General features: G+C 51.4%; 2 protein-coding genes across 5 annotated transcripts in view; both read left to right on the top strand.

The window, feature by feature from the left end:
* The window catches only part of UIMC1 (ubiquitin interaction motif containing 1), a 117,283-nt gene extending 116,001 nt beyond the window's left edge, over positions 1 to 1,282 (top strand). For both annotated transcript variants that reach the window (XM_004679254.2, XM_012722750.1), the window contains exons 14-15: positions 384 to 426; positions 909 to 1,282. In XM_004679254.2, the coding sequence (XP_004679311.1) occupies positions 384 to 426; positions 909 to 1,119 (254 nt within the window). In that variant the 3' untranslated portion in view covers positions 1,120 to 1,282. The remainder of the gene's footprint in view (positions 1 to 383; positions 427 to 908) is intronic.
* A 3,668-nt stretch (positions 1,283 to 4,950) lies between these two features.
* Positions 4,951 to 20,497, top strand: HK3 (hexokinase 3 (white cell)). Of its 3 annotated transcripts, XM_004679554.2 has the most exons (19): positions 4,951 to 5,019; positions 7,795 to 7,913; positions 11,290 to 11,452; positions 11,637 to 11,791; positions 11,878 to 11,997; positions 12,084 to 12,179; positions 12,987 to 13,086; positions 13,172 to 13,355; positions 13,740 to 13,895; positions 14,031 to 14,264; positions 14,582 to 14,877; positions 14,989 to 15,128; positions 15,218 to 15,337; positions 17,449 to 17,544; positions 17,717 to 17,816; positions 19,300 to 19,483; positions 19,552 to 19,707; positions 19,878 to 20,111; positions 20,197 to 20,497. In XM_004679554.2, the coding sequence occupies exons 2-19, from the start codon at positions 7,821 to 7,823 to the stop codon at positions 20,339 to 20,341; spliced, it is 2,772 nt and encodes a 923-aa protein (XP_004679611.2). In that variant the 5' UTR covers positions 4,951 to 5,019; positions 7,795 to 7,820; the 3' UTR covers positions 20,342 to 20,497. The 3 variants fall into 3 exon arrangements, with proteins under 3 accessions (XP_004679611.2, XP_012577936.1, XP_012577937.1); XM_012722482.1 differs by lacking the exon at positions 7,795 to 7,913; XM_012722483.1 differs by lacking the exons at positions 11,290 to 11,452; positions 11,637 to 11,791.

The raw sequence follows: 20,497 nt of genomic DNA, 5'->3' as shown, positions 1-20,497 counted from the left end.
GTTCATTTCTACCAAATAAATCTATTGTGCCTCTGATGACTATAAAAAGGCAGTCTTTCTGAACTCCATGTCCTACTGCCTCTATAGCAGCAGGTTGTGAATCTCTGCAGGTGGCACATTTCTCTTGGCAGCTCCTTGTTCCTAGAGTCCAGATTTGAAGTAGATTTATTCTGAAGTGGTTCATTCAAGTATTCACCTCAGAATTTCTTGGACTGAGCCTTTTGGATGCTAATGCTCACATTCCATTGGTCTGCTGATTAGGGATCTGGGCTTTCTGGATAAGCCTGATGAAAAGCAGTGCCCAGAACACAGGAAGCACATGATCGGTGAAAAGCGACAGATTACAACACTGCTCAAAACATTATTTTTCTTTCCTATCACAGATGCAGAGATAAAAGCCAAGCCTTCAGAAGTAAGAGCCTTCAGGTGAATTGGGATGTGTGTTAATGTGTGACTGTCAGCAGTTCTAGAAAAGTATATAGACCTGGTCCTGGTTTCTCTGTGTGGTGTGATATTCAAACTGTTGAAGTAGAAATCACCGAACCTGTGTAACTTGGTCACCTCCATATAATGGCCTAAGAATTGAGTAACTAGCTCAGTTCACTCTTGGTGTTAAAGCATGCAGAGCAATAGCTGTGTAATACTTGTCTCTGCTTCTCTGTCCCTACATCCAGCCCTGGTCTTCTGATTTAGATTTCAAATAGCTTGAGAATTGGGGTCTGGATTCTCATTCTTTCCTTCTGATGTGGCTCTAGGTATATGATTTACCCTATGTGTTCATCTGTGAAAGGAGAATGGTAGTACTTAAGTTTATGTGAACTTACAATATATGGTAAAAGACATGATGCATACTTAGTGCTGAGTAGTTGGTCTATATTGAGCTAAAAAATTTTCCCCCTTCTTTCTAGGGTGCCCTCACCAGGGTTGGAAGAGGCAGGCTTCAGCAGAGAGATGCAGAGTCCCCTTGCACATCTTGACTTAAATGACTCTCCTATCAAGTCTTTTGTTTCTGTATCAGAAGCCACAGATTGCTTAGTGGACTTCAAAAAGCAACTTAATTTCCCATCAGGTAGTCGGACAAGGACCAAAGCAGGCAGAGGAAGAAGGAGAAAATCCTGAATTTCTGGATTCCAAGGTTGACCAAGCCAATAGCAGTAGGGGTGGGCCATGTTCATTAAGCCTTACTGGCCTCCAATTCTTTGTTGAATAAGTTGCAGCTCACAGTTTTCACCACCAGCGCCCATCCAGCATTTTTGTTTTTATGTTTTCTATAATCTATACCAATATCTGTGTATAGTATTTTGTTTTATAACAATCTGTTTGAATCCTTAAAAGAAAATTTAAATATATTTATCTATGTTTGTATGAAATTACTTCAACAAAATGGAGATTTTCCTTTTTTTTTTTTTTTTCTCTGTGTTGTGGAATTTGGGATGGGAATATTTTAATTGTGGAGCTAGTTCTCAGACATAAATTACATGATATGAAATTCATTTTATTACTGGTTTGTGACAGACTACCGGTAGTCTTTGAGTCAATAAGGTGCAATTCCTAACCTGTGTGGTTAGTCCCTTGATCTTTTCTGACATTCTGGAAGGTGCCATCGAGTCCTACTTTTTATTGTTGTCCCTGCCATTCAGTGACCTATCACTTCTCTTGCTGACTTAGCCAGTTAAGAATTTTCTGCCAGACCACAACCTTTGAGGGCTCTATCCTGCCATAGTTCCCAGGAATCTGTAAGTGAATGCTATTATTAGTTTTTACACAATTATTTTTTTTTCTCCCTAGATTAACCAATGGGAATGGTAGGAATATTCATCTATTAAAACCAAGATTGGTTCTCTTCTTTTTAAAGGACATAGCAGCAGTAGGAAGTAGTTTCTGTTTTAGTACATTTGTTGTCAAGTATACATTCTCAACCATATTGCCCAGTACATTCCAGTACACAGTGGAGATGTGTGGCCCTCAATATGTGAGTCGTCTCTAAAATGAGAGGATGTTGAATGGTAGGAAAACTACTTAAGGGACATGATCAGACATGGCTGTTAAGAAAGCCAGCATGGGCTCCAGTTGATTTGAAGATGTAATAGAGGACTACTGACCAGGAAAGGATCCTAGGATGGTATCAACAGCGATACCACTCAGACTTCCTAACTTCTGATGTATTAAGTCAGATATTGGTTCCTTTATTTTAACCTGATAATGAAGTCAGTGCTAGACTGGCGCTCAGGGGTAGCTAGAATGGAACGCCTAGGCTAGCCTTTAGGCACAGCTGCCTGCCATGGTGCCTTTGTACACAAGCACAGAGTTAGTAGAAGGCAGGGTTGGCAGCCACTGTGTGTTCCTTTCATGTCTTGGTGTGGGATGGTACAGCCACCACACAAGAATTTTTTTTAAGCAACCACTGTAGTTTTGTGGTAACCCTGTGAAATAGCTATTATCCCCCCAAGTTTTCAGATAAAGAAACACATGCATAGAGGAACAAATAAAGCCACTTTTTGTCCATGGCAATGAGGCCACTTCAGTCCTAAAGAAAACACTGTATTTTGACACTAGTATTGATTATTTTCCTATTTTCTTTCCAGTGAAAAGTAATTTATCAGTTATGTCTCATCAGCTTAACTTTTACTAGTCTTGTCTCTCATTAAATAGCAATCTATTGGAGGTAGAGCTCTATAAACAGGATATAGTATGTTTATCTCTGCCTGTAGATAAGAAAAGGGAAATGGCTGGTTCTAGAAAGTGAATTATTTAGCTTAAAATTGAGCAGTTTCCCTAGAACATAGGTAAATAGCAAATTGTTGGAGGAAATTGTAGATCAACAGGAACAGGAATAGCTAACAGGAACCAAGCGGAAGCAGCTACTGCCCTGTACTGCTGCCCACCCAAGGGGGTGGTCAATTGTGAAGGCTGCATATTTGCCTTAACTTTCCTGTGCCACTAGTCCTGTGGGAGGGGCATTAATGAGACAGTGAAGTAAGTAGAAAGAGTATCACATCAGCCTGAGTGAACCCCTGCATCTGCTACAAGTTAACTTCCCTGAGACCTAATTCCCTTGTCCATAAAGTGGGAAAAGTCATAATGTGGTATCTGTCACATTAGAGATGGTGAGTAAGTGGCAGCGTTGTTACTAACATGATGCTAATGTTACATGTCCATACGTAGTGTTAGAATGAGCGTAAAAGCCAGGGATGAGGTGTAGATGTTCTTGGCGGAGTGAGCCCTCTGGCCTTGGCTCCATCAGCTGCCAGCCTTCCAAGGCAAGCTTGGGTCCTGGGCATTAAGAGTTCTCCTAGGGCCTCTGGGGGGTTCTTTACATTTCCTTCAAAAGATGAGAAGCAGTTGTGCTGGTGCTGCCAACTCGTGGAGAACTACAGAGCTCTCTGAACTTCACAAGCAGTCGCCACAAATTAGGAAAGAGAAGGGGCATCTGTATATTAGGCACTGTGGTTGTGTTGTTTCATTTTATCCTTAAAACATCCATCTGGCAGAGGCTGTGTCTTATCTGTTTTCCTCGACACTTGCCATTCTATTATACACCAGAAGACCAATAGGTCCAATAAGAACCTGCAACAGTCTGCTTTTGTACTTCTCTAGGCTTGTGTGTGGCACAGGCTGGGAGTGCTGGGGGTTAGGACCCTTGAGACAGCGCCTAGCCTTAGAAAGATGGAAACTGGAGGATAAATACTTCCCCTCTCAGCTCTCAAGGTCACTCCCAGTTGGCTCTGTTCTACCTTCTCCCAGAGTTTCCCTGTGAGATTAAGCCTTAGTGGCTCTCAACAGCAATTTTAACATTGTCTATCATTTTGACTTCCTTCCTTTCCTTTTGCTTTCCTGTCAGTGCTTCTTAAATCGGCTAGGTCTAGACTGAGATACCTTCATTCATAGGTCTATGTATGGGCACTGTGTGAACTCAGAGGGGCCTTTACATTTTGTATTAAGTCACCCCATTTTATCCCAACCCTGGCCTGGATCACTTTCAGGTTAACCTATCTGTATTCAGGTAGGTGTGCTTCTGGAGGACCCAGCCTAAGGCAAATCCTGTGGAGATACTAGGCTGTGTTCTTTGTGGAACACTGAGGCTCATGAAGTGAAGAAATTTGCCTTAGGTCTTATAGCTGGTAAATGGGATGTTATTTGAAAGCAGGCATGTCTAGCACCAGACCTGATGCTCTCTGTACTATACTAAACTACCTCCTATCCCTCATTGGAAACTTCAGCCTTGGATGGATTCATTCTCACCTGTGAGCTTTGTCCCTAAGATAATTCAATAGATGGAAATGAGGAGAAGGCAGAACTTGGGTGGATGGGCGAGAACTATCAGTGTGAAGACAGAAGAAAGTATACACCCAGTGTGGCTAGGCTTCTGACACTACATGCACCAGCCCACGTGTCCACTTTAGGCCCTTGGATCTGTACTCCATTTCATGAAAGTGCCTTGGGCTCCATGGTTTATTTTGTATGTTCCCTCAGTCCAGCATCATTTCTGCCAACATAATGCTGTTCAAGACAGCTCCTCAGCTTGCCCTGACCAATGTAGGGCAGAGTTAGTCTCTTAATCTTATGTTTCCACATTGCCTTGGTCTCATTAGTACTTCCATATTTTGGACCACTAGTGCACGGCATCTTTCCCAGGCTCAGGTCCTACATCCCCTTTGCAGGGTGAGTCACTCCTCAAAATTCAGACTGAATGTAAATGAACGAAATCCCCAGCATCACTTCCAGTTCAGGATCCCTGGGCCAGTTTAGGGCTCCAACTTCTCGAGGTCATTTGCTTGTTTGCATCATGGCCCTGCCTATCTCAGGCTCCTCTGAGGGCAAACTGAAAAGGAAATGCAACTTCATGAATTGCTGGTGCCTAGTAAGTGGTGGTGCAAGAATAGGGTGGGACTTGGAAACACTGTAACTCAGGTCACCAGTGAATTTTATTTTGAGCTGCTATCTGGGACATTGGGTTGTCTCACATTGAGAGAAAAGAGCTTAGACTCGAGGAGTGCAACCAACTGCTGCTTCTCCCTGGTAAGAGATTTCTGTCTGACTCTGCTCCTGCCTCTCACCCTCAAATCTTCTGCTTGGCCTGTAATAGAGGAGTGGAGTCTGGAGAGACTAAGCCAGCTGGTTCTCTTGGGTGGCTTTCATCCATAGCAGGGGTTCCTTCCTTTTTCAGAAGGAAGGCTTACTCCATGTAGCTGATTCAGAGTTAAAAACCAAGAGGCCACACTTCAGCAGATCCTGAGCTGGATTCTAGGTGTGGGGGGCTAGCGATACGAGGCCCTCGCTACAGGGCTCTCAGCTGTTTCTCTCTCAGAAGAAACAAATGAATACATTTCCTGAGAAAGTAAACACTGGGGGTTCTTGGGGAAAGCTGCAGAATCTGGCGGATAGAAGTGCCAACTAAATGTTGAAGGGAAAAGGGAGTGACTAAGAGTGAATGAATGAGGGAGCTAGCTGGGCCTTGAAAGGAACATAGAAGTTCACATGGGCAACCCTTGGCCCTTTCCAAAGGTAAGTGCTTCAGTTACCCCATTCATCCTTGAAACTGATCTGTAATGTTGGGGAAATAAGCTTTCCCATTTGGCAGATGTGGAAAGGCTGGATAAAAGCATCTTTGGGAAGATTTGTTAGATTTCTTGGTATTACACCTCACCACTTGCCCTCAGTTTTTCAAACCGATAGGAGTGCCACTAATACCTACTTGTGCCAAAACATGAGCTGGGCATTGAAGGTGCGCGGGTGAGTCAGACACAGTAGTTCTAGACCCAGGGAACACCATGGATGAAGGCTCCGTGGCAGGAGACTGGGCAGCCATGGCGTCTGGAGTGTAGAGGGGACGACGGGGCAGCTGAGGACACAGGGAAGGGCTGCAATGCTATGACAAAGTTTTGCACGGTATTCCCTGCAGAGCACAATGTCAAAGTTTTCTTCCTTTCTAAGGGGAGGGAGACCGGGGGAGTGATATAAAATTCATGATAACATTTTAGCACTGTCACTCTGGTGATATGTTGGGAGCTGGTAGTGTGAGGAAGTGGACAGAAGCATCAGTCAGGCGGTGTTGGAAGATTCAGATAGGAGGAAGGTCCGGGGCAGTGGAGGTGGGCATGGGGGATGGGGCACATGGGAGCCCTGACAGCCCTGGAACTGATTTCCTAGAGAGGATGTGAGGGCTTCAGGGCTGGAGTGAGCAGCCTTGATGCCTTCAGCCAAAGAGGAGGTCAAGAGAAGTGTCAAAGGAAAGTGAAAGAGAAAAAGCATGTGACATTGACTATTGAGTAAGGGTCCTGTCTAGCATCCAGATGGTGAGAGCCAGCGGGTCACTGAAATTTAAGATTTGGCTCAGGATGGGGCGTAGATATGTGGACCCTCATACTGAGGTTTTTCTAAAGTCTTGGGGGTGAGTGAGATGAAGAGGTAATGTGGAGAGGAGGGCTATGACCTCCTCATTGTTTAAGGTGATCAGATAGGAGTTACTGACAAAAGATGATTAGGTGCCCAGAAAGAAGGCCCAGGAGAGAATGACTTTTGAAGCCAAGGGATAAGAGAATTTTTGAGCAAAGAGAATGCTCATGATCTTACATGCTTGAGAGAGGACCATAGGATGGGGACTGAGGAAAAGCCTGGGACAGGGGACCACAGGGAGGCAAACCCATGGGAAAGGCTCCATGGGTGGGAAGGGTCCTTTTCCTAGCTTCATTGTGCAAGGGAGAGGGGCAGGTGCCTGAATGGAGCAGATGCTTTCTGCCCATATGGGGCCTTCCCTGTATTTCCCTTTTTCCTCCACTCCTAAAGGACACCTGACTCACTGAAGGCTCCCTTAGGAACTTCAGGCAACAGCACCTTTAGTTGGAGCAAAATACCTGACATTTCTAATGTTCTTTGGTGTGTGCAAAGGGCTTTGAGACCATTAACTCCTTGAATCCTCATAAGAACTGTGATGGCAGTGGAAATTGAAACCCATCCAGTTTCCATTCCAATTCAGCCAAATAAATGGGGAGGCACAGTGAGTATCTGCTGTCAGTATCTCATTTGTCCCACGCTGGTCCTCCTTTGGAGAGGAAGGAATTGAGACTTTGGGCTTGAGGGACCCAGGGTGGCTTCTTTGCAGAGACCTTGACTCAGCACAGGACTCTTTCAGTCCCACATCGCTGCATCTTCCAAACCCTCCCTTGAGCTGAAATTTGTGTTGTACATAAACTTCCCAGAGTAGTTTCCCAGAAGAAACTAATTTGAGTAAGGGTGACCGCCTTGCCCAAAGTTCCCTTTCTGCAGCATCCCTGCCCACACCTCCCTGTCATCGTCAGGCTGGCACTCATGGTAGCTTGGCATAAAGACCCTCCATAGTCCCGCTTGCTCTTCCAGCAGATCTTTGACTCCTTACACCACAGCCTTTGTTCCAAAGCTTTGAGGACACTAGCACATTCATCTTACCACCATCTGTGTACTGTGATTGTCGGTGAGCCTGTCTAGGTCTAGATGAGGCAGACCTAGGCCTGCTTCGTCTGTACTCAAGCATCTGACACAGCATCAGGAACCAGAAAACATGAGCAAACAACAATGGGTGAATGGCTTTGGCATGGAAACTCAACCTTCCCAGAGCTCTCTCCTTCCATATGTTTCTGGAGAATGAGGGCCTTCTGGTTGATTACTAAAGGCTCTTTGGGGGGTCAAAGGTTCTGAGCTCCGCCCACAACTTCCTTCCTGGTGACCTTCTGAAGGAAGAAGTTTCAGGGTCAAGATCATGGGCTCCTAGGGCTTGCAGAGTAAGTGGTTTATCCAGCTGCCCCTTTGCTCCCATAGGTGGCCACCTCCCCGTGTGGAATCACATGGACAACATGGGGCCAAGAGCACTGGGAAGGAACATAGTCCCAGGCTGCCCCCAGAAGGATTTGCCCTGCCCCTCAGACAATTCTGAGCTGGTAAGTGCAGCAGGGGCTCCTGTCTCTTGCCTACACAAGGCTGTCAGGGGCAGCATAGGCTAGAGACAGCATGGCACAGCCGCACATTTCACCTCTTGGAGATGCCACACCACTTCCAGGAGGCATGATCTTCTCATCTTGGAGCTTTCGAAGAGGGGACTCATGAAGAGATGAAGTGGCTTAAGTTTAAGGACCTTAGGGTGTCTCAGTTCTAAATTTACTGTTTTTGCCACCTTACCACATGAGGAGTGGGTTGGCACTGTCCAGAAAGGAGTCTTAGGGGTTTTCACCATTTCCTTTCTCAGTGTCTTCCCTCTCCTCCTTCCTGTGTTCTAAGACCCTTTCTTTCTATATCTCCAGTCACCCACCCCCCAACCCTCTGAGCACAGCCCCCACAGTCAGACACAAAGGTGATTTCAGGGTGAACTTAACTTGGAAGTGATTTAGTAGCAGAGGCCATATACCTTGGTTTGACTCAGAAGTGAGTTTCTTTTTTTCTGTCATCTTGACCAAGATGTAGACGCCTATGCCTACCACACCCTCAAGCAGGAAACACTTGTGTAAGTCATTTCACGACTTGTACTCTGTTTCTTCACCAGCATATGGAGGAAAATAAAATCGAGTCCTCCCCACCACCCCTTGCAGGATGAAGTGAGGTAATGGAGAAAAAGAAGTTGCATAGAGGAGGCCCCCAGGAAAATGAGAGGAAATGGTTCCTCTCATTTCTTTATTTTTCTGGTTTTCTGCTGGCCTTGTCTTACTGCACAAATGGTGGGGGTACCACTGCTCACTGCATTTCATGCTGCTACTTCACCTCGATCCAATGCTGCCCAAGGCCCTCCTGTAGCATTTCCTCTGGGACCAACCCATAGCTGGTGCCACAGGAAGGCGCCGTGAATGGGCTCTCTCTCTAAGGTCTGTCGCCTCCTCCTTCTCCCTGTGCCAGTCCCATATTTGTCCTGCTGGCACCAACACACATACCTGCAGTTTAAAGACAACTTCTTTGGTTCTGGGAAACTTTAGAGATGCCAAATTCCCTGTGATCTTGGTCCCCCTCAGCTCCACAGTCCTCTCCTTCAAGTCCCCTTCCCACAGTGATCTAAGGAGAAGGCTCGTGTAGCTGAGTGGTCAGAGACCCTCCCAAACCCTTTATCCTGGGATCTGCTTGGAACCAGACTCTCCTGCAGAGGAAAAGGAACCCATATTTCACTGAACGTGTCCTCCTGGCCAGCCACTGTTCCTCTGTTCATAGCTACTGTCTTCTCAGTCTCATGCCTCTCTGAGAAGTGGGTGCTATATTTGTTCCTACTTCACAGAGGAGAAAACCTGCTCAGAGAGGTAAGGTGATAGGGCAGACTGACTGAAGCAGCAAGTCGCCCCAAGGAGCCAGCACTGAAGTCATACTGAATTGAGCCTCTCTGAGTCTTTGCCCCTCGCTCTTCTAGGGGGAGGATTTTAGTAGCTTCTCCTGGCCACTTCATACCCATCAGATTCAGCCACGGGAAGCCCTCCGGAATCTTTTGTGGTCTCTGCCCATCTCCCAGTTACTTCTTGCTCCTTTTACTGCACCCAGGTAAAAGAAGAAAAACATCCATTTGCCCAAGTCATAGATTTCTCCAGAGCTGCTATTGTCATTAAACTGTGATAAAACACCCCTCACATCTGAACAGCACTTTACACGTTCACATACATTATCCCCTTTAGTTGCTGTACCACCACAATCACTCAATCAACAAATCCTTCTTGAGTGCAGGCCCTGGGCTGTGAACAGACCGGGATCTTGGTGTGTAGCCTTCTGAGTATTCTCAGTCTCTCAGTTTGATTTGCTCCAGACAACACAGCCAGGAACTGGTGGGCCAAGAATTAGACATAAGTTTTCTTATTCTTATTTTCTTATTCATTGTGGATTTCATCAGCTTTGGGTTCTTTACAGGTGAAATTGCTAATTTTTATAAGACTTCATTTCACATGGAATTGGGTTAGAATTTGGGCAAGGCAAATGATGTTCCCTTTCTCTGCCTCAGTTTCCTCACAACACAGGACAAATCCCGCACGGCTACCAGAAGCATCTGCTATGACATAAACTTGGAAGGATATATCTGACTCCACTTAGGTTCACTTGCCTCTGAGGTGTTTCCATTCCCTCCCTAAGGCAAGGGTAGGACTGAATCTCCTCCATCTCCCAGCTCTCTTAGCTGCCTCTCCCTGACTCATTACTGTGTTCCTGAGTAGTTACTTGGCTGGAAGTCCCAAGGCATCTGAGGAATGGGATCTCTAGGCAACAGCAGATGGGGGCCCGGAGTAAGGCTAGGCCCTGGAGAATGAAGTCACAGGGCTGTGAGTCCCCAGCAGACACAGGGAGGCCACAGGGGCCGCTTTAATGGTGGGCCCGAGGCCCCTCGAGTTGCTTTCCACCCAGAGATGGCAGCTTCCCCATCTCAGGCTTCCATTGGAGAACGTGGTGTTGCATTCTCCGCATCCCTCCCCTCCTGGCCCTGCCTTACCCCAAATCCATCCTCTTGTTCTGCAGAAAAACCCTTTATGCTCTTCCCTTAGATCTTCCAGTGACTTGTTCCCTTCCTTCACTCAGGCTACCTCTCAGGGAGGCAGGAAGACCTGTCTTTACCAAGATCCCCAAATACCTCCTGTCCACTCTCACTTAATTTGCCTATCTTTTTTACCATTCCCGGCAGAACTATATTATTTTCTGCCCCTTCACTGGAGCCTGAGCTCTACCAGCACAGGCTGGGTGGGACACGCAGCGCACACGGGCTGCGGAAGGACAGCTGGCTGATGGGAGGGGTGGCTCCACACTCTCCTGTGCTGGGCTTGCTCAGGCTCCTCAGCTGAGTGGATTGGGAGAGGGAAGCACCTGAACTTGAAAGTCATTCACACGTTTGTTCACTCACTTGCTCACGAAAAACAACTGCCTAGGTGCTGGCAAGCCGGAGTAGATCTGGAGAGGCCTTGCCAAACCTCAAATTCAAAGAAGGGGACGGGGAAGTAGAGAGCTGAGCAGGAGCCAGGAGAGAATGGAGCAGGAGCCAGGAGAGAATGGAGCAGGAGGAGCGGCAGGCGGGCCCTCCCTCCAGAAAGGAGCATTTTGAAGACGTGAGCTGAAGAGAGTTGGTGTGTATGGAGAGTCCAGGAGGTGGACAGGTACCCAGGAGACTGACCAGCCAGGCTCCAGAGGACTCAGATAGGGCACTCACTAGCTCTTGGGGAAATCAAGGGATGAGTTCTGGTCTGGCTTGGTGAGGGGTTGAGGGGGTGAGCTGAATAGGACTAGCGTTCTGGACCTCTGTTTTGGCTAGAGTCGGGAAAGCAGGGCTAGGCCAAACAACTAGGGTCCACATGTCGTCCTGCCTCTCCCCAGGTGCAGGAGTGCCTGCAGAAGTTCATGGTGACAGGTGTACAGCTGCGGCAGATCCAAGCTAGCCTCCTGGCCTCCATGGAGCAAGCACTGAGGGGGCAGGCCAGCAACACCTCGACGGTCCGGATGCTGCCCACCTATGTGGGGTCCACCCCACATGGCACTGGTGGGTGGCATAGACTAAGACAGGTGGCCGGGCCTGGGCAAAATGTTCTGATCTAGAAATGGGGGATGTTCCTTATGCCCATGCCCATCTCTAAAGTCCCTTGTCCAGACTGTGGGCACGGGGCATTTCAGTCAGGCGGAGGTCTGTCTTGCGAGCTGTGAGCTTGTGATCTTCTTGCCCCCAGAGCAAGGAGACTTTCTGGTGCTGGAGCTGGGGGCCACAGGAGCCTCGCTACGTGTGCTGTGGGTGACCCTAGCAGGCACTGCAGGGCCTAGGATGAAGCCCCAAAGCCAGGAGTTTATGATTCCCCAAGAGGTGATGTTAGGTCCTGGGGAGCAGGTGAGTGCTAAGTGCTTAACCCCTGGAGCCCTGCTGGGCAGTTGGGGCTCCAGTGGGCAAAGCTGAGCTCCCCACCCTTCCCACAGCTCTTTGATTTTGCCTCCCGCTGCCTGTCGGAATTCCTGGATACGCTCCCCTTGGGTAAACAGGATCTGCAACTTGGATTCAACTTTCCCTTCCCTTGTCACCAGACAGGCCTGGACAGGGTAAGGCAGCGTGGGCATGGTGGAGGCTGTGATGGGCAGCCCCTGTGAAGATTATTGGAGGAGTGACCTGGCTTTGCATTCCCCAGAGCACCCTTATTTCCTGGACCAAAGGTTTTAAATGCAGTGGTGTGGAAGGCCAGGATGTGGTCCAGATGCTGCGAGAGGCCATCCAGAGGCAGGGGGTGAGTTCAGGCAGGGTGCTGGGAGGGCTGCCCATGTGGACCACGCCAGTACACGGAGGCAATGCCAGTGCTTCTGGAAAGCCCTGATTTCCTTTCCTGTTTATATTCTTTATCCCGTTTAACCCTGAGGTAAATGCTGCATCCATTCCCATTTTGTAGGTTGTGAGACTGAGGCTAAGAAAAGTCAAATAAATGTTTAGCACCCTTGTGGAAACAAAGGTGAAATGACGTGATGCGTCATGTAGTGGGGAAAGGATGCCAATGGCAGGTTATCCCTGCTGAGGATCTGGTTCCAGTGATGGCGGGTGTGCTGGCTGTGCCACCACAGAGAAGGGCCTTGAAGGATCAGTTTGCCAGGTGCATGCTGGCACTGTGCAGGAAGACCCTTTCAAAGAGGGGCGGGAGCCCCTCTGTGTGCCTGAGAAAGGGCTCTGTCTGGACTCACTGCTATGGCGGGAGAGTGGCAGAAGTCAGGGCTGGGAGGAACAGACTTGGGGAGTCAGGCCAGGAGGAGGCCCTATGCAGAAGGTATCTGGAGTGCTGTCTTTGAGGTGCCATGCTTGCTCACGTCACCTAGATCCTGTGCGGAGACAGATATTCTGGAGGTGATGACTGAATTGGGTGTGGAGAAGCCATGGGGGTGTGGAAGGGGCGGGTGGGAGAACCTGCGGCCTGTGTCATGGGGTCACACGTGTGTACTGACTGAGCTCTGGGCATCGCCATTGAAAACCCAGGCCTGTCCATCCTCCGGGTTCTCTGCTTTGCTCCCCCAGGCTGGCTATGACCTCTGCCCTCTCCATTGTCCAGGCCTATAGCATCAATGTGGTTGCCGTGGTGAATGACACGGTGGGCACCATGATGGGCTGTGAACCAGGGGTTGGGCCGTGTGAGATCGGTCTCGTTGTAGGTGAGCTGTGGCCTTTTGTGATGGTGGGTGGTGGTGTGTGCGTGGCTGCCTGGTAGGTAGGTCCTGATGGGGTCTTCCCTGCCAGACACCGGCACCAATGCCTGTTACATGGAGGAGGCCCGGCATGTGGCGGTGCTGGATGAGGACCGGGGCCGTGTCTGTGTCAGTGTGGAGTGGGGCTCCTTCAGTGATGACAAGGCTCTGGGGCCAGTGCTGACCATTTTCGACCAAACCCTGGACCACCAGTCCCTGAATCCTGGTGCTCAGAGGTGAGGCCCCATCCCTTCTCACTTGAAGATCTCCAGCTTACTCCTTGGGGGGCCCTCAACATTCTCAAGGAAGGAAGGGTTTAAGGTTCTAGAACCCAGAGTTTTCAACCCTTCACTTCCTTTATTCCTGACCCTGGCCAGCCCTGACAGGTTGGGCAGTAGGGGTAGCTGAGTAAATTGTCTACTGTCTTCCTGCGGGTTGAGCCACCCTCAGCAGCCCCCTGTGGCCTACCTAAGTTAGAAAGGCTGCAGCAGGTTCTGGGTAAATACACACCTGTTTCCTCGGGGGCCATTTGCTTCTGGAACCTCTAGTCTAGGGACTCCAAAGTAAGCTGAAGGTGGGGCCAGGTGAACTCAGGGCTTAGCAACCCTTCCTGCTTGCAGGTTTGAGAAGATGATTGGGGGTCTGTACCTGGGCGAGCTGGTGCGCTTGGTGCTAGTTCACCTGGCTGAGCGTGGGGTCCTCTTTGGCGGCTGTACCTCCTCCACCCTGCTGAGCCAGGGCAGCATCCTCCTGTCCCACGTGGCTGAAATGGGCAGGTGAGTGGGGGAGGGAAGCGGGCTCACACCAAGGGCTCTCATCTGGGAAGGTGGGGGTATAGCTCTGCCCAAAACAGAGCCGTGGGGTTTTGCGCCAGGCTACTTGAGCCCCAAAGTGGTATCCTGTCCCCCCAGCTCCTCTGCCGGGGCAGCCCGTGTGCAGGCTGTGCTGCAGGACCTGGGCCTGAGCGTGGGGGCCTCGGATGCCAGGCTCGTGCAGCAGGTGTGTGTGGCCGTGTGCACTCGGGCTGCCCAGCTCTGTGCTGCTGCCCTGGCTGCTGTCCTCGCTCGCCTCCAGCACAGCCGGGAACAGCAGACGCTTCAGATTGCTGTGGCCACCGGAGGTGGAGTGTTTGAGCGGCACCCCAGGTACTGAGGATCCACATTAGCTTGCAGGAGCAGGTAGCAGGAGCATCATTATGCTCATGGTGTCACCTGGAGGGTGTGGGACGGTGGGTACGAATGGCACCCAAGCAGTGTGAGCGGGCCAGATGAGGTCAGAAGAGAGAAGGATGTTTTTCTTGACTGTGCAAGGGAGGGATTTGCTGGGGTGCTGGGCATATGATTGTTGCACAGATGGATTTAGAATTGAATTGATTTGAAGTAATGAAGCCCACGGCTTCAATAGGCCCCGGGGCTCGGGGCTGGGTACCAAGCCAGGGCGTGCCCGGTATGTGTCTACATAGGTTCCTCAGCATCTTGCAGGACACATTGATGCTCCTGGCCCCAGAATGTGATGTCTCCTTCATCCCCTCTGTGGATGGGGGTGGCCAGGGCGTGGCAATGGTGACTGCTGTGGCTGCCCGTTTGGCTGCCCACCGGCGCCTGTTGAAGGAGACCCTGGCACCATTCCGGCTGAGCAGAGAGCAGCTGGCAGCAGTGCAGACACAGATGCGAGAGGCCATGGCCAAGGGGCTCCAAGGGGAGGCCTCCTCCCTCCGTATGCTGCCCACTTATGTCCGGGCCACACCTGACGGCAGCGGTGAGGACCTGGACTGAGTGTGGGCTGGGACACAGGCTCCTGGGAGTTCCCCAGTGTGCTGTAACTGGGCCACCAGCTCTGTCTTGGCACTGAGGGTCTCTGTACTCACAGAACTAGGGGATTTCTTGGCTCTGGACCTTGGAGGGACCAACTTTCGGGTCCTCTTGGTGCGCGTGGCTACAGGAGGCGTGCAGATCACCAACCAGGTCTACTCCATCCCTGAGTGTGTGGCCCAGGGCTCTGGCCAGGAGGTACCCACAGCCTGGGCCAGAAGGTGAGGGGTGGGGAAGGATGGGGGCGGTGAGAGGTGGCCTACACTATGACTTGTCCTGTCCCTCAGCTCTTCGACCACATCGTGGACTGCATTGTGGACTTCCAGCAGAAGCAGGGCCTGAGTGGGCAGAGTCTCCCCCTGGGTTTTACCTTCTCCTTCCCTTGCAAGCAGGTTGGCCTGGACCAGGTAAGGAAGGGAGGACCAGGAGTAGTCATCCCTGGGGGCTTGCCCCTACATCCCTTTCCCAGAGTGCGTAGGAGGCCAATGAGAGGCCTCAAGTGTCCTGGGCCAGCTGGGGCAGCAGCTGAGGCCCTGCTGGGTTGGGCCTGAACTCAGCTCAGTCCCCCCAGGTGTGTGAAGTGGCCTGGAATGCAGGACTCTGAAGAGGCCTGGGATCAAGACCTGGCCCCTGGGGGCAGCTACTGGGCAGGGGGAAAGAGTTGGGTGACGTCTGGGCGTCTTCCCAGATATGGACTGAGCGGGGACTGTGGACTGTGTCACCTCCAGTGCTAGCAATGCACCCCTGACACAGGAGGAGCCACCTGTTCCTCCCTCCGAAGGGCCACTAGCCTTTTCTCCCCTCCCTGGCTTGGCTGCGTCTTCTCAGCCTGGCTTGGGACTGGATGTCTCCACAAGAGCACTTGACTCCCTCACTGGGGCGTCCCATGGGGCCAGCTCCTTCCTGAATTCTGGGCCAGGTGCTCAGGAGTCTCTTCTGCTAAAAAGCCTCTTGCCAGGAGCTTTCTGAGGGTGCCATCATGTTGTGCGCCTACGCTCATCTGTCCCACAGTCCTGGCACTCTGTTCCCACTGTCACTCCTCAGACGCTGTCCTCAGCTTTCTTTTACGTGGTGATCCTCTGAACCAAGTAACCATCAGGGCCTTCCTGTGGGTCTGCTCCACTCCAGGCTAAGCTATGTGCACACACCTGATGATTTTAAAAGTAGGCGGAGCATGCGGGACTCGGTATGCACAGTCGTTTATGTAAGAAACTTTGTCTTCCTCACTTCCTATAACTGTGTTGAGTCCACAGTGTTTTTTGGGGGTGGGAACATCATGCTTATTAATTTGGGGATCCCTTTTCAATGGAGGGGCCCATCTTGGCTGTACTGCATCCATTGTGCTCAGAATGGGAGGACATGGGGCATTCAGGGAGTCACCCAGACCCCAGCAGTCTGGACTCTGCCTCCTCCTCTTGTGGGTCTTGGCAACTCCACAGTCCATAAGCAGGGGAGAAGAGGCCTCCTCAGATTGCCCAAATCCCTGTCTCCTCCCCTCCCCCATAGCAAAGGACATAGGACCCCTGTCTCAGAAGTTATCCAAAACTTGGCTTGGCCAGATCTGCCCTCCACACCTGTCCCTTCCCCGATGCTTGGGGGTGGGGGCGGGGGTTCTCTTGTCTAGGAGCAGGGAAGTTTTGCCACTAATCACGATCTGGTCTCCTCTAGACTGTCTTCTCTTCTTTGGTTTCTGCTTTTGAGACAATGAGTATAGAATACTATCTGTTGTTACATGGCTAAAGGGTAAAAGGAAACTATACTGGGGGAAATGGTGAATTTTTCTAAAATCTCCTGTTGCAAAGATTCCCCAATTTGCTCTCCCCTCCTCTGGGCAGAACATTCATTTTCTCCTAATGGTGCTGCATGATCCAGCTTCTCCCTCCTCGGAAGCACACTAAGAAAAGAACGGCCCTAAGTAAAGCCAGGCTGCGTCACTCAGGTCATAGTGAAGGCCGTTTTGCAGCGAAGGTGTGTCAGTCTTGTCCCCTCCCACCTGGCCCAGGTGTCTGTGTTGGGACTCTGCTCTTCGTCCTTCACTCAGATCTGGAGCAGGCCAGACAATCTCCCATTGTTGTATTTGGTTCCTAACTCTGAAAATTCCTTCCATTCCCATAGTTCTTGCTAGTTCTTTCTGAAAGAGTAGGATCTGGGGCCTGCCTCTTTTTTATACCTACGTAGTGCTCACACTACCAGCTCTGTTCATTCCCAACCCAATTACAAAGAGCCATTCCTTTGTAAATGTCTTAAAATGGCCAGACCCTCAGGCCCACTGAGGCTTCTAGTAATGAAGGCGCAGATCTGGTACTTATTAATAGGTCGCTTCATACCAGAAGCCTCCCAGGGAGTGTGTGTGTGTGTGGGTGGTGCAGAGGGCAGAGTCCTCAGCCTCATGACATAGTGGACAGGGAATCCTGCCAGGAGGGAGATACTGTGTACACTGAGGTGATGCAAGCTTTGAAGAGACAGAGTGAGACTCAGGGCACCTCCAGCTTCCTGCCCCACCTTGGTCCCACTGCAGGGCATCCTCCTAAACTGGACGAAGGGCTTTAAAGCAACAGACTGCGAGGGCCAAGATGTTGTCTATCTGCTGCGGGAAGCCATCAGGCGCAGACAGGTAAGGGGTCTGCCTCCAAGGTTGCTTTGGGGCTTGCAGCAGGCCTTGAGGGGAGCAAAGAGTCCCTGGCTTTGTGACAGGGGGACCCTCTGCAGTAGAGACCTTTGGGTCCAGCACCAGTTGCCGTGACGACCACGTTGCCCAGCAACTAGCAGCATCCTTTTGTGTGCAGGCAGTGGAGCTGAATGTGGTTGCCATTGTCAATGACACGGTGGGGACCATGATGTCCTGTGGCTATGAGGATCCCCGCTGCGAGGTCGGCCTCATTGTTGGTGAGGAGGGGCCCTACTGCCTGATTATAATGCACCGCCTCCTTGGGTTCCTTGACTCAGATGCTGCCTGGCTTGGGGGCTGAGGGAGTATCCCCATCTGATCCGACAGGGACCCGGGGGCCTCTATCAGGCAAGAGGGTCCAGCTCAGTTCAGCTACTGTCTTACAGTCATTTAAGCTCTCAAAGAGTCCATTTGGTCTTCTGTTCAATGAATCTAAGTTTTGGAGTTATACAGATGTGGGTGGAAATACTGGCTCTGCCACGTGTATCTGTGGGGCGTGGGCAAGTCACAGAGCCTCTTTTTCTGTCTCTGAGATGGAGAATGCCTGCTCAAGGGGTCATGAGGATGCAATGGGAGGGGCAGTGCCTGGCATGATGGCTGGCCCCCGGCCCCAGTTCCACTCAATGCTAGGAACTGTGGGGCCGGGGATAGAGATGGAGTGCTGCATTTCTTGCAGGAAGTCCATGATTTTAAGTCTATGTTAATCACTTACCCTGTGAGGGACGGATGAAGGGACAGGACAAGAAGGGGAAATCTCTGCCTTCTGAGAACTGACCATCCGTTGGCGTCAGTCAGAGAGCGATGAGTCTGGCTCTCCAGGCCAGGGTGATAAGGCTGAGAATGCAGTGTGAGTGGCACTTGAAAAGAAAGCTGGGGAGAAAGGATGCAGTTCGCTGCGGGAGGATTCCCACTGCTCTTTGGCACTGGCCTCGTGGGACACAAGGCCTGCTGTGGTCTCCTAGATCTGGGGCTTTGTGAGAGACGCTGAGACTAAACAACTGGCTGGAGGAGTCCCAGGTGGGCCCATCCAGGAGACCACCTGCCTGGAGCTGCCCGAGTGTTGGGGAGAGGAGGGAGAGGTCTTCACCCAGGGTGTACCCTCTGCCTGGCATGCCTTTCCTTTCTGTGCTTCTTGCCTTCAAATACAAATGTCACCTCCTCTCTGTAGCTTCCCCTGACCTTGAAAGACTCACCTGTCCTCAGGGTCCGCACAGTGCTCTTCTTTGCAACGCAGTGTTAGAGTTGGCTGCTCACTGCCCAGCTCATTGCCACATTGTGGCAACCGTGGGCCTCATTTTGTCTGAGTCCTCTCTTAGTTCTCAGCTCCTGGCCCTACCTGCTAGTTTGACTCAAGGGCTTAAGGCCAGTTCGGGGAGCTTGGGCTGTCACCTGCAGGCAGGGACCTGTCACATACCTCCTAATGGGAGGACACTGTAGCAGCAGGTGGGGTCGCATGATACACACACAGGTGGTGGTGGGGGGGAGGCTTCAAAGTCGTGGCAACGTGTAGGATCTGATGCTGGAGGGTCTGTGGCAGAGATGTCAGGAAGGTGGCAGGACCAGGACCTCGGACAGTTGTGAGCAGGGGGTGACTGAGAGGTAGGGAATGAGGCCAAATTTTGCCCTCTCAGTGTAGGAAGGGCTTGCTGGGGCCTTTTCTGCGTCAGTCAATGGCTCCCACCCTGTCTGCTCTCTCTGCAGGAACTGGAACCAATGCCTGCTACATGGAGGAGCTCCAGAATGTGGCAGGTGTGGCCGGGGATTCTGGCCACATGTGTATCAACATGGAGTGGGGTGCCTTTGGGGATGATGGCTCTCTGGACACGCTCAGCACCTGCTTCGATGCACGTGTGGACGAGGCATCCATCAACCCCGGCAAGCAGAGGTGTGGGCTGGCCCTAGCAGGGGGCTGGTAGGGCCTCCTGCCCTACGCACAGACATGCTTTCATGCAGGTTTGAGAAGATGATCAGTGGCATGTACCTGGGGGAGATTGTCCGCCATGTTCTCTTGCATTTGACCAGCCTTGGAGTTCTCTTCCGGGGCCAGCAGACCCAGCATCTTCAGACCAGGGACATCTTCAAAACCAAGTTCCTCTCTGAGATTGAAAGGTGCCTGAAGTCTACGTTAACTCTTTCAACCTCCCACAGGAGTCTCTGTCCACTGTGGCTGAAAAGCTTGCTGGTGGGAGGTGCACCCCAGACGAGGGAGAAGCCACGAGAGACGTGGGTAGTGAATGCAGGATCCGCTTCTCTGTGCTTTGTTCTTTTCCCATCCCCAGTGACAGCCTGGCCCTGAGGCAGGTCCGAGCCATCCTGGAGGATCTGGGGCTGCCCCTGACTACAGACGATGCCCTGATGGTCCTGGAGGTGTGCCAGGCTGTGTCCCAGCGGGCTGCCCAGCTCTGTGGGGCAGGTGTGGCTGCCGTGGTGGAGAAGATTCGTGAGAACCGGGGCCTGGAAGAGCTGACCGTGTCTGTGGGGGTGGATGGGACCCTCTACAAATTGCACCCCCAGTGAGTCCGGGTGCTGGGCTGGGGAGGTGGCCTGACCAAGGGGGCCTGGCCGGCCGGAGCTCACCTCAGCCCCTCCCCCTCGCAGCTTCTCCTCTCAGGTGGCAGCCACAGTGCAGGAGCTGGCCCCACGCTGTGTGGTCACCTTCCTGCAGTCGGAGGACGGGTCCGGCAAAGGTGCAGCCCTGGTCACTGCCGTAGCCTGCCGCCTTGCCCAGCAGACCCATGTCTGAAGACGTCGCCAGGAACCAGCCTTGCTGGACCAGGTTCTAGGCCCAGGTGTTTCCCCCGTCAGATCCAGTAACCCAGGGCTCCCCGAACAGTCTGCGTGCCCCTTCTGTGGCCACTGGTCTTGACCCCTGGCTTTCCCCAAGAGAAGCAGCACTTGG

This window comes from Condylura cristata, unplaced genomic scaffold (genome assembly GCF_000260355.1).
Source record: "Condylura cristata isolate star-nosed mole 26May11 unplaced genomic scaffold, ConCri1.0 scaffold00008, whole genome shotgun sequence".
Taxonomy (NCBI): domain Eukaryota; kingdom Metazoa; phylum Chordata; class Mammalia; order Eulipotyphla; family Talpidae; genus Condylura; species Condylura cristata.
This window is presented reverse-complemented; position numbering and strand designations above follow the sequence as displayed.